Raw genomic sequence first — 13,851 nt, forward strand, 5'->3', positions numbered from 1 at the left:
CTTGGTTGGTCCTTGGCTGGTCCTTGGTTGGTCCTTGGCTGGTCCTTGGTTGGTCCTTGGCTGGTCCTTGGTTGGTGCTTGGTTGGTCCTTGGCTGGTCCTAGGTTGGTCCTTGGTTGCTCCTTTACTGGTACTTGATTGCTCCTTGGTTAATCCTTGGTTGGTCCTTGGTTGGTCCTTGGCTGGTCCTTGGTTGGTGCTTGGTTGGTCCTTGGCTGGTCCTTGGTTGGTCTTTGGTTGGTCCTTGGCTGGTCCTTGGTTGGTACTTGGTTGGTCCTTGGCTGGTCCTTGGTTGGTGCTTGTTTGGTCCTTGGTTGGTCCTTGGCTGGTCCCCTACAATTCCGGTTAAACATAAATCTTTGCACTAAAATATTATTTCTGTCATAATTTTTGGACATTAAGATATATAGAGAAGCTCCTCCTACTGGTTAGACCATGTAATTCAGTGAAATTACAATAAAGTCTGTCTAAGACAATGTCTAAGAAATGGTGGAGTCAGAGTAAAAAAAAAATGCACGCCCAGGAGAAGGAGGGGGTCACTCCAGTGGCCGGAAGTTGAAAGGGATTTTGCTGGGAGTTACAGGGAAGTGGGCTGCGATTCAGCTGGTGTTTGAGTGGGAAGAACTATTTTGAATGGCTGCTCCTGTATGGTTGGTTTGGCTGGGATAACAAGCAGTTTAGTTTTTGAGAGATTCAGTTGGAGGTGATGGGCTTTCATCCATTTTGATAAGTCAGACAGAGAAGTCTGAGATGCCTGCTGAGACCATGTGGTCATCAGGTGGAAATGACAGCTAGACCTGTGTGTCATCAGCATAACAGTGGTATGAGAAAGCATGTGATTGAATGATCTGCCCCAGCGTGGTGGTGTATATGGCAAAGAGGTCTCAGTATGCAGTACCCACCCCTGTGGCGAGGTGGTGCACTGCAGAAGTGTGACCAAGCCAAGATACCTTAAATGGTCGACCAGTGAGGTATGATTCAAACTAGGAATGTGCTCTCCCTGTGATGTCCATGCTCGAGAGTACAGACAGAAGGATGTCATGGTTGACTGTCGAATGCAGCTGATAAGTCGAGCAGGATAAGTACCGAGGACTTCCATGTTGCTCTCGCCTCTTTTAAGGATTCTGTCACCAATATCAGAGCCATTTCAGTGGAGTGGCTTTTATAAGCCCAGGCTGGTTTTAATCAAGGAGATTGGTAGACACAGAAGCTTAAGCAGGTCACAGAAAACCTCTCACAAAACAAAGTACACAGTAGATATATATATGTACTTGGACTGGAGGTTTCAGACCTCTACTAATGAATCGCCTGCTGCTAGTATTGATCTTATGATGTCACTATTTGACTTTGGCCTCAATCTACAGCTGTGAAATTTCTGTAAAAACAGAATATGCATGTTTGAGGAGATATTTGTTCAATATTTATTCAGACGTACTCACCAACTGGGCAGCCTTTGTACCAAATACTTTTTTTTTTGCCTTCTTGAATAAAACCATTAAGTGGTGTAACTCTGATTTTACTGAAATTATAGCCCCATTTACACTACCCTTACAAGACCGGTCCGAGCTCGTGTCATACTCTGTGGTCTAGGTGCAGGTCTGTGGTTTCTTTCTCCCTCTCCTCTGCAGGGCTGGAAGGGCAGGTGCATTCCATCAGAGCTAATTACAGGTCTTCATAAGGAGCTGAAACCAGGAGGAGGGCGTCAGTTCGTTTACGCTTCTGCTCACCAGACCTCCGAACAGCCAAAATCCTATCTTGTCCATTTCCATTTTTTCAATAAACTTTTTCTCATAATCCAACTGTCTCAGTTTTTGCGCCTCTACAGAGTCACACGTTCTAATTATGACAGCTCGGATCAGTTACCCAGGCCGAGCTGGGTTCTGACGACCATTTATACATCACGGTATCTCGGTTCCTCGACTCCTCGCCTCCTAGTGACGATCTGCGGTATTACTGCCAGTATTAAAGGAGGAAATCAAGCAGTTGGTGGCGGTAATGCAGCAAAATATGTTAGTCAACCGCCATAAAAGAAGAAGAAAATGAAGAAAGAGGGAATTAAGCAAATCAAAATGGCGGTGCCTGTTGTAATGTAATGGAACAATTTTATGTGTAAGGTTACATTGGAGTTCTAGAACCAGGAAGTGATTTATGCAGTAGAGATGTTAGAGCCGAAAACACACTGTTCAGCAACCCGAGAATGTGTTGGTGTTGTGTTCAACATTAAAGACGTTCAAATGCAATACCGGTGACATCCTTAACTCGACATAACACTACATGGTGTCAGAAGACGTCGGAAGATGGAAAAGTTCCCACCTCCAGAAGCCTTTGATTTTTCACGGCCGGAGCAGTGGCCTGAATGGCGGCAGCGATTTCAGCGCTACCGGGTTGCCACGAAGCTAAACCACAAAGACGGCGAGGTCCAGGTCTGTACGTTGCTTTATTCTCTCGGGAAGGAAGCGGAACAAGTGTTCAAGACGTTCACATTCGAAGAAGGGGAAGAGGAAGAGGAGTATGAGATAGTTTTAAACAAACTAGACAACTACTTCGTACCCAAAGTGAACACGATACATTAAAGAGCTCGTTTTCATCAGAGCGCTCAGAGGTCGGGGGAGACTGCGGAGGAATACATAAGAACTCTCCATGAGTTAGCAGACACCTGTGATTTTGGCCGCGTTAAAGAAGAAAATATCCGAGACAGATTGGTCATAGGAATACTTGACAAAGAAATGTCTGAGAAGCTGCAAATGATGCCTGACTTAACCCTCAGTAAAGTGGTAGAGCTTGTGAGACAGTCAGAGCAAATAAAACAGCACGTAAGCGAGCAAGGAGCTAATGCTTGTGCTAACCTGAGTGAAGTGGCTTACAAGCAACAACAACACCGAGAGAGGCTGACACACAGCGAAAGCCATGCAAACAAAGCACAGAACACAGGAGGAGTCAAACCAAAACACTATCAAAACCTTAATAATGGTCACAAGTGCACAAGATGTGGTCGAGTACATGCAAAGAATGATAAATGTCCAGCTAGGAATGCTGAGTGCAGAAGCTGTAAAAAGCTGGGTCATTTTGCGGTCGTTTGTCGCTCCCGTGTGGTCAGTGAAGTTACTGCACCTAAAAGGAACATTGAAAGAAATATGACATACTTTCTGGGAGGAGTCACAGACGTGGAAGATTCTTCAAAAGCTTGGACTGTAAACCTGCCAATTCAAGGTTCTCACATCGTCTTCAAAATTGACTCAGGGGCTGATACAAGTGTTATACCATCAGAGACATTTGAAAAGTTTGCCTTTAAGCCAAAACTAAAAAAACCAACAAACAAACTAGACAGCCCTGGAGGCAAACTGGATTGTATGGGCTATTTTTTAGCCTCTACAATGAGGAAAGGCAAAAGATTCAGATTTAAAATCAATGTGATTAAAGGACCCTAATGCAGCCACCTCCTGAGTCGTAATGTGGCAGTTGCCATGGGCCTGATAAAACGCATGGAAGAAATAAGAGCTCCAGCACAAATCAGTGAATCCTGCCCTGATGAAATTGGAAGGCTGAAAATCAAACCTGTTAAGATCACTCTAAGAGAGGGTGCAGCTCCTTATAGTGTGACAACAGCAAGGAGAGTGTCAGTTCCCATGTTACCAAAAGTGAAAAAGAACTGAATCATATGGTAAACTGTGGAGTGATTCAACCAATTTCAGATCCAACAGAGTGGTGTGCTCCAATGGTGCCCGTGCCAAAGAAAAACAAAGAACAAATTAGAATCTGCGTCGATTTGAAAGAGCTAAATAAAGCAGTCAAAAGGGAAAAGTATGTCCTACCAACTGTGGAAGACATCTTGCCTAAACTGGCAGGCGCCAAAGTGTTTTCACTGTTAGATGCTGCAAGCGGATTTTGGCAAATACCACTTGATCCAGAAAGCGCCAAATTAACAACCTTTATAACCCCATTTGGTAGATACTACTTCAACAGGCTACCATTTGGTATTACTAGTGCCCCGGAGATATTTCAGTGTGAGATGACAAAACTCTTGGAAGGACAAGAAGGAGTAGCAACATACATGGACGACATACTCATTTATGCAGACACTCCAGAGCAACATGAAGTGAGACAAAAAAAAAAACACTGGACACACTTAAGGAAGCAGGGTTGAGGTTAAACCATGAGAAATGCCTCCTATGTCAGAAACAACTCCATTATCTTGGACACTGTATTGATGAACATGGCATAAGGCCAGATAAAGCCAAAGTCAATGCAATCACAGAACTTGAACCACCAAAGAATGTTTCCGATCTGAGGAGGATTCTTGGAATGATTCACTACTTGGGCAGATACCTACCAAATCTTTCTGAGGTCACAAAACCTCTCAATGACCTGCTTAAAAGTGATGTGACTTGGACTTGGGACACCGCTCAAGCAGAGGCATTAAGTAAAGTAAAAAAACTTGTTACAAAGTCACCAGTCCTCGCATTCTATGATGTACCCCAACCGACTGTTGTCAGCGCAGACGCTAGCAGTTCAGGTTTGGGGGGGGGTTTACTTAAAGACCATAATGGACAATTAAAACCAGTGAGCTTTTGTTCCAGAACACTCACCGATGCCGAGCAGCGATATGCTCAAATTGAAAAGGAATGTCTTGCAGCAGTCTGGGCATGTGAGAAATTCAGCAGATACCTTTATGGCCTGAACTCTTTCACCTTGCAGAGCGACCGCAAGCCACTGATACATCTCATAAACAGCAAAGATCTTCATTCAGTGCCGCTTAGATGTCAGAGACTTTTGCTGAGAATGATGCGGTACAACCCCACAGCTGTGTACATGCCAGGGAAAGAACTTTTGGTAGCAGATACCCTTTCACGCCACCCACAGGCGTCCACATCTTATGAAATAGCAGAACTGCTGGAGGAAATGGAAGCATATGAAGATGTAACACAATGCCCTTGGCCTATTTCTCCTACTAAACTGGATTTAATCAAACAACACACACAGCAGGATCTGACCCTTCAAACAGTGCAAACCTTTTTGCAGGCAGGTTGGCCTAAAAACTCAAATAAAATGCCAGAAGGTGTGAAGCCATATTATGCTAACAGACATTCTATCACCATGTCAAAAGGCCTGCTTCTGTATAATGACAGAATTGTTATACCACAACAGCTAAGACCTGAGATTCTGCAGCGCATTCATGATGCACATCAAGGCATTGTGAAATGCAGAGAAAGAGCCAAATGTAGTGTTTGGTGGCCAGGATTAAGCAGTGAGATAAGACAAATGGTTACTGCTTGTGCACACTGCCAAGAGTCAAAACCAACTCAGCGGAGAGAACCATTGCTTACTACCACACTACCACAGTCGGCCATGGGAGAGGATAGCTGCAGACATTTATGAGCTTAACAAACAGAACTACTTAGTTGTAGTCGACTACTTCTCCCGTTATATTGAGTTAGCCCACCTCAAAAACATGTCAAGTGAGACCACAGTTGCTAACCTGAAAAACATTTGTGCAAGATGGGGTTGTCCAAATGAACTGGTTACCGACAATGGTCCTCAATTCTCAGGAAGACTCTTTGAACAGTTTGTGAAGGACTATGACATGAAGCATATTACCACAAGTCCTCACTACCAACAGGCAAACGGTGAGGCCGAGAGGGCTGTCCAGACGGCAAAAAGGATTCTGAGACAGACTGATCCATTTTTGGCCCTGATGATTTACAGATCAACTCCCATTCAAGCAACTGGTGTGAGCCCAGCCCAACTTATGCTAGGTAGACAGATCAGAACCACGATACCGATCTTGGAAACAAAGTTGCAGCCTGCATGGCCGGATCTACAGCTCGTCAGGTCAACTGATGCGAAGACAAAAGAAAACTATGTGAGAAACTACAACAGCAGACATAGTGCCAAACCACTACCAGAACTCCAACCAGGACACAATGTTTCAGTGAAACTGGACATTAAAAAGGGATGGACAGAACCAGCTACTGTTCTACAAAAGTGTGATTCACCTCGATCATACCTTGTCCAGACTGAGTCAGGAGTCTTGAGGAGGAACCGCCGACACCTGAGACCCATCCTCAGTAACCCACCTATTCCTGCAACAGATGGACTGCCACAGGTTCAGAGTGAAAATGAGCTACACCCATCTTCCTCACCTGTAGAACCAGGGTGTGACTCTCCGGACCCGGTTCTTCTTAGCTTACCTGGGACTCCAGTTCGTACGACTTCCAGTGGCAGGGTTGTTAAATTACCTAAAAGATACTCTGATTACACCAACTGAAGAAGTTATTCAGCTATTTTGACTTATGCAATTACAGCCATAAGTTTGAGGTTTATTCTGAGAAGGTTCTGTTGGGCTTGAGTTAAATATTTTACTTCAGCTAAGGCTAATATAAAAGGAAAATCATTGGATGTTTGAAGAAGAAAGACCTGTGTTTGGAATTTCATGCTGTTTAAAAAAAAAAGAGAGAGAGAGATAACCGACTGTTAATTTGTCTTAAAAGACTCAAAGAAAGGCTGATGTAATGTAATGGAACTATTTTATGTGTAAGGTTGCATTGGAGTTCTAGAACCAGGAAGTGATTTATGCAGTAGAGACGTTAGAGCCGAAAACACACTGTTCAGCAACCCGAGAATGTGTTGGTGTTATGTTCAACATTAAAGACGTTCAAATGCAATACCGGTGACATCCTTGACTCGACATAACACTACACCTGTCACATTCAGAAAGTTATTCTTGATTATTATTGCTGTACTTCAGTGTTATTATTTAAAATGCCATTATTTAAAATGTTGCGTGGAGAAGATTTCGATTGTTGTTAATAGTTGAAGAAGTCGTTCTTCTTCTTCTGTTTCTGGAGGGGCTTTAGCGCCAACTACTGGAATGGAGTGTGAATCAGGATGTGCAGCCAGACGTTCTGCTCATGTGCTCTTGTTATCAGAGAACAGAGCCAGGGAAAAACCAAGCCGAGCCCACCTCTGGAACTGGTCTGCAGTTAGCTCGGTTTGTTTGTGTCTATCTCGGTTCAGTTCAGTTTGCTTTCCATTTACACACGATAAGTTATCTCAGTTGCTGAGCTCGGACCGGTTTTGGCACGGTTTTTCAAGGGTAGTTTAAATGGGGTATATGTGTTTCTGTAACTGTAGTAAAAAAAAAAAAAACAATAACACATGCAAGTAAAAACAAAAACAGCAACTTTAATTTGCTCTAGGGGGCCATAGCTGCCTTGGGGGCCCTGAGTAGCTGCTCCTTCCACTAGCCCTGCTTGCATTTTGCTTTTATCGGAATAAATGATGGTGGATGTGTTAACGTGTGGTTTTAAAGAATGAGCACTTTAGTTTAAATAAAAACTTGATTATATTTTTGATCTAAATCAAAAGAACATTTAAGAACACTGTTCAGTGTTGCAAACAGGGTAATAAACTGTAACGTGGAAACGTTTGCTATCAAATCATTCTGTTTATTCATATCTGAACTGACTTTAATAATTTTTTAATATAATATTTTCTAAGGGAATCTATTCTTTCTTTCATTGATGTCGACCCTGCTGCCAGAAATGGTTTCCTATAAAGCAGGGGTCACCAACATGGTGCCCTCAGATTCTTCTGAAGACAGGACATTGGCTTAAGTTTGGAATTGTATTTTATTCTGTTGCTCTTCTTTTAATCATTTATAGAGCATTTCAAAATGACAATATAATAAGAAATTAAAAGAAGCAATAAAAATATGTCTATAATGCAAGAACTTTAGGTGAACGCTCACCCTTGCAGTTCATGGGTCAGTGTTGGTGGCCCTTCCTGACTGAGTACCATGAAGTAGACAGAAGCCTTAAAAAGTTGGTGACCCCTGCTAACAAGTCTGCTTCTGCCCTCTAGTGGTAGCTAGAGGTCATTGCAAATCCATCATGAATCCATCAATCACTGATGTGTAATGAGTTGATATAGATGTAGTACTGCTAGAATACATTTCCCCATCTCCTTTGCAGCATAATACCTTCATTCTTTAAGCTAAACTGTCATATTTGCTGCTCTGGTGTTTACAAACATAAACGACTATTGATAACTTTGAAACATTTATTTACAACAAGAAACTTTTCAGGTACAAAGGTGTTTCCATATAAACAGATAAATTAAAGAGAAAAACAGAGACATGTCTTAAACACCAAGAGAAAGCAGAGCTCAAGAGAGACAGAACAAAAAATAGAATACAAAAGTTTCTGAGCTGATAAAGGAGTGATAGGAGTGGGCATGGTCAGCACTGCCATCAACGCGTGACCTGCTGGGTGAACACAGCTGAGGGTCCACTGGGTGCAGGAAATCTTTGCTTCCCCCCCTCAGCGGGACACAGCCAGCATGTAAAGGCAGCTGGTGGCCGGCCTCAGCATGGATGGAGGGAATTTACATCCATTATTGTTGCAAACAACATGTTTTTAAAGGAAAAGTTCAGTCAGGAAGGAATAATCATTGAATCATTATTTATATCTAAAACTAATACATTTGCAGTGATTTAATGAATTTAGCGATAATCAGTAAAAAAAAAAAACAAACAATAGTTTTGGTCACGATCACTAAGTCTGGGAGCGGCCATTTTTGCCCAAATATAGTAACCCCTCCCTCCTGCCATCTTCCAGCAGTGACGTCACGGTGCGGTTAGCCTAGCGCCATTCTCCCCGCTTTCCAAGCTAAATCAATGGGAACTACTAGACATATCTGCAATCAACAACAATTATTGAAGATTTCCAGAGGACTTCACCATTGAAATTCACCAGAGCTATAGTGAAACTGACAATGCTCACGTGCATGGCAGCTGGATGTTGGAATACATCGGGTAAAACTGAAAAATATTACACCTTTCTGATTCCTGATCCTCCACGGACGGGTTCATCGTTGGATTGCCAACTTGAAGAGGAAGGATTTGCCATCGAACTTCTGGCCAGAGAAAAAACCCGTAATATGTAGCCAACATTTGGAAGAAGAATGTTTTCAAGATGACTTGGATAATAGCGCGTTGTGACAAACACCAGATACAGCACTGGGACTTGATCAACAGCCGATACCGCACCGTCGTGACGTCACGAACCAGTAGGTGGCAGTAGTGTTCTTTGACAAACATGGATGCCTCCAGTAAAGCACATTCAAATGAAATTACTCTCAATTAAAAATGCTTATCATTTATTGAAAGATAAATAATTTCATACCTTAAGTACTGTCAGAAGTTTGAATTCTGAATATGACCAGACTTTTCCTTTAAATGGAGGTTAAAAAAAAATGGAAAAAAAAAAGCCAGAAATTAGGTTAACTTGCCACTTTCCTCACGTTTTTTTTTTTTCAAATGTGATATAATGTAGTTTTATTTCTCTTTTTCAGAAGTACGGCTCGTGTTGTGTTCTCCTCTGAACAGTGGAGCCAAGAAGCTTTTCATAGACATCAGCAAAGACATTTTTAATGTTCACTAAAAGCAAATGTTTGATTTTTGCTTAAAGTGAACAGAATGTGAACCTTAAGATCCTTAGAATCTAAAAAAAAGGAGAAATTTGAAAAAAAAAAAAAAAATAACAGCCATAAAACCTTTTTGAAAACAAAACTTAGAGGGGAAAAAAATTGAAATAAAACCTTAGAAAAAAGAAAAGTGAATCTAGAACCCCTTTTTTAGGTCAAGATGTTTTTCACTTCTTTTTATTCAACCTTCCTTTAACAAACCGTCCTCTTTGCTTACAGCAGAAACAAAGCCTTTCAGGTATGCTGCCTTAGCGGTTAAGCTTGGTTCTGTTAAGCTGAGACTAAAAATTTTTTTATTTAACAGCTAAGTTTAACATAAAAAACTAATTTAACGGGTTTGATTAGATAATAAACACAAGCTGGATTTTAGTAACTGGGCAGATCAGAACGATGGTCTGCTCCCATCAGGCTGCCATGTTTTTGCTGACAGTTTAGTGACTTTAAAATAAGTTTCCTGTTCCTCTTAGGTCGTCTGTAACTAAACTGGATTTTAACGAAAACCTCCTTTAGCATCTCCAGAACCTGCAGCACCACTGGGAACAAACACGTCCAATCTGAAGCCTTTGTTCTGGACGTCCTGTTCGCTGATTGGTCGTCTTCTGGTGCATTATTGGGAAAAAATATGAGGAAGGGAACCAATAAAAAGTCACTTAAATCGAGCAAGTTAAATAAAAGATTCAGATAAAATCTTGGTTTAATAAAAAGGTTTCTGGTCAGTAGATGAATTCTCCAGGGACCTCCTGCAGGACGCTGAATGGCTCCTCAAACTTGAAGCGTTTAGAGGTGATGGCCTTCTGCTCCACCGCCTCTTCAGAGGACGAGCTGGATGACTGGCGGCACTGACCTAAGGTGTAGGCCGCCATGACAATCAGCTCCTCAGTCACCGCCCCTCCTTCCTCTGGATCTTCATCTGTGCTGCGGCCAGGCGCCCGGCTGCTGATGCTGGACCTCTCTGGTTTTTCCTCCATCGGGGGCCCAGTCCTCTGAAGCCAGGGGTGTGTGAGGCACTGCTCTGCCGTGGCCCGCTCTCTGGAGATAGACACACATTAGTCAGAGCTGCTGCATGGAACGAATTAGAATCTAGAAGCTCTGTGTCTGGAGTTAGCCCCTTTAAAGAAAAAGTCTTGTCATATTAAAAATTCAAACTTCTCAAAGTATTTTAAATATGAAATTATTACATACTGTTTAATAAATAAGTGTTTTAGTAATTTTCATTTTAATGTGCTTTACTGAAGGCATCGATGTTTGTCAAACAACACTACTGCCATCAGATCAGAGAGCAGAAATAGATTTAATGGAGAAGCGAATAGATTCGAGAGAAAGCAGAGGTTTTGAATGCGACCATTACAAGTTTTCAGTGCAAGTAGAGGAAATCCAGCTCTTCAATTGAAAATGGGTGCTCTTGCTTTTTGGCAGGAAAAATCTTCCATAGCCATACAGCGGTCATGCTGTGGTCTGCAGCCGGCGCAAATGGTCTGGAGAGCAAGGAGACGTCAGAGACAGGGGTCCCATGATGACTGAGGAGGATACAGATGTGGCACATACAGTAGCAGCCATTGAAAACGTCCTCACTTTCCTTGAAGGGTCCTTGGCTGGTCCCCTACAATTCCTTTGTAAAACTCAATCTTTGTGCTAAAATATTCCTACTGTCAACATTTGTGGACATTAAGATCTAAAGAGAAGCATCATCCCCTGGTCAGACCCTGTAATTCAGTGAAAGGGTGGAGTCAAATAAAAAATATGAAAGAAGAGGGGTCACTCCAGGGGCTGGAAGTTGGAGGTGATTTTTGAAGGAAGGTGCCTGCAATTCAGCTGCCATTCGCTGCCGTTGGGCTAGGAAGGGGTGTTTTGAATGGCTGCTACTGTATATTATAAACATCTGGCTGTTATAGACCAAATAAAGACTGTGAGGGAGGACTATGAGTCATGAACCCAAAAAACAGCTGAACTTCTCTTTATAGTGGACTAAAATCTACATCTAAAGGTCCAGTGTGCAAAATATTCCTTATAGACCCAACCTGTGTAAATGTGCTGCTAATATAAAACATTTACTTAGTGAAGTTTCAGTTTATGCCCTTTTTTTATTTCTATTTCAGTAAAGAACCTAGAAGTTCCCTCCTTTGCAGCTTTTCAACACAGTCTCTGGGTGCTGCCGTCCTGTTCCAGTAGGAAAAGGTCATGCTGATAGCACTTTAGATCTGTTACAGGAAAAGGACCGATCGGCATATATATATATAGAGCATTTAGTAAAGCTTTCAATGGAGCACTCCATTGAAAGTTAAAAGTTCTCTTTTTGTTGCTGTTGTCTAATAAAAGTACGTTTAAAGATCATTTGAGGCGATAATATTATACTCTAAAGCATCACTATATGGTCCATTTACCAATTTAATGCGTAGTTTAAAAAACATTTTCCCAAGTTCAGAGGACCGCAGCAACCAGTGGAGCTCCGAGGCTAACAGCAGCCAGGGCTAACTGCAGCCCATCTGCAGCGGCCCTTTCTCAGCATAGTCGTGTGGGGCTCTGGAGATTTTTGACTCGGATTTGGAATCATTTTTGGAAGGATTAGCCTTGGGGTTTTTCGTTGAAACGTGAGCAGGAAGAGTCTCTACCCTCATTCATTTTTAAGAAGGACGTATTCGCCGTTTTACAGACAGGCTTTTTGTTTAAACTCCTCCACCAGCTTCCTGTCGCGCTTCCTACGTCACAGTCAGTTGCGCTCATTGGTCAGAGTGTTGGCCAATACACGGTTTGATAAAACAAGGGGTTGTTCTCATCAACTATCTTCCAATGTCTCATTCATCAGGGCCAGACTATATTACATATTTAATCTCACATTTAGTCTGGTTTGTCAGGCTAGTTAAAGTCCATAAAGGGCTCATGAGACTGATCACTATACGATGTTAGAAGATACGGCGTAAACCAGCATTTTCTCAAGTATGCAACATTGTGTTGGTGTTGCAGCCATAAAGGAGGAGCTGAGCTATGAGGACACAGAGCAGGGCGGGACAAACTTCTTCCTCTTTCTTCATCTTCATACCTCCTTCTTTCATCCTCTTTCTACTTTTCTTCCTTTTCATACCTATTTCTTCCTTTTTCTACCTCTTCCTGCCTCTATCATGTATGTGATGTACACATACATGTACATATATCTTTTTGTATGTTGAACCATTTCCAGGTTCTTTAAAATGAGCAAAAACTAATAAAAAACCCACAAAGAATTCATTAAAGTCTATAAAGGGTTCATGAGACTCTGATTACTTCACGATTTTAGAGGATGCGGTGTAAACCATCATTTTCCCACGTGTGCACCATTGTGTTGGTGTTTCAGCCGTAAAGGAGGAGCTGAGCTATGAGGACACAGAGCAGGGCGGGACTTACTGAGGCCGTCTGCGCAGCAGCATCTGGATGAACGACAGGGCGGCGCGGTCCAGCTGCTGCAGCTCCTCAGCATTGTAGCTCACATTCAGCCGAGAGATGTTGAGAAACGTCTCCTGTTTGTCGTCACCCAGGAATGGAGAGATTCCCGTCAGCATTATGTAGGCCAGGACTCCGATGCTCCTGAATCAGGCCAACAAGGTTTTCATAAAAAAAAAAACATCCAAGGAACGTAAACCTGCAGCCCCTGGACAGAAATATATTTTGAATAGATAACATTTTACAGAATATTTAAAGGAAAAGTCTGGTCATATTCAGACTTCAAATTTCTGAAAGTACTTTAAATATGAAATTATTACATACTGTTCCATAAATGATAAGTGTTTTTAATTAAGACTAATTTCATTTCAATGTACTTTACTGGAGACATCCATGTTTGTCAAAGAACTAATTGCAGATGTGTCTAGTAGTTCCCATTGATTTTGCTTGTAAAGCGGGGAGAATGGCGCTAGGCTTACCGCACCGTGATGTCACTGCTGGAAGATGGCAGGAGGGAGGGGTTACTATATTTGGGCAAAAATGGCCGCTCCCAGACTCAGTGATCATGATTTTTAATGATTAACGCTAAATTAATTAAATCAAAGTAAATGTACTAGTTTTAGGTATAAATAATCATTGCTTGCTGACCGGACGTCTCCTTTAAGAAACCATCTATTAACCCTGTTAACTTGGTGAATTATAGACCTATATCCAATCTTCCTTTCTTTTTAAAATTCTTGAGAAATAATTGCCAAAAAAGTGTGGAAAAATCTGCTGCAGGAAAGGACCACAGGCCAGATTCAGCGTTGAGGACTAAGGCCTCCACACATGGGTCGCGTGCACTAACTACTGCGCCACCAAAGCACGCCCCTTAATTTCTTTTCTAGATAACTAGATCTAGGGAAACACCACACATTACCGAAGTAGCTGATTTGTTTGAGCCCTGAAAATGCTC

At 42.1% G+C, this 13,851-nt stretch overlaps 1 protein-coding gene across 1 annotated transcript in view; it reads right to left on the reverse strand.

Annotated features, from left to right (window-relative positions):
- Positions 1-9,320: 9,320 nt before the first annotated feature.
- Positions 9,321-13,851, reverse strand: part of LOC107101875 (serine/threonine-protein kinase 17A-like) — a 7,360-nt gene continuing 2,829 nt past the window's right edge. Inside the window, exons 2-3 of the mRNA XM_015400953.1 lie at positions 12,861-13,040; positions 9,321-10,511 (exon numbers count right to left, since the gene is read on the reverse strand). Of these exons, the coding sequence (XP_015256439.1) occupies positions 10,196-10,511; positions 12,861-13,040 (496 nt within the window). The 3' untranslated portion in view covers positions 9,321-10,195. The remainder of the gene's footprint in view (positions 10,512-12,860; positions 13,041-13,851) is intronic.

This window comes from Cyprinodon variegatus, unplaced genomic scaffold (genome assembly GCF_000732505.1).
Source record: "Cyprinodon variegatus isolate N-32 unplaced genomic scaffold, C_variegatus-1.0 Scaffold1165, whole genome shotgun sequence".
Lineage (NCBI taxonomy): Eukaryota > Metazoa > Chordata > Actinopteri > Cyprinodontiformes > Cyprinodontidae > Cyprinodon > Cyprinodon variegatus.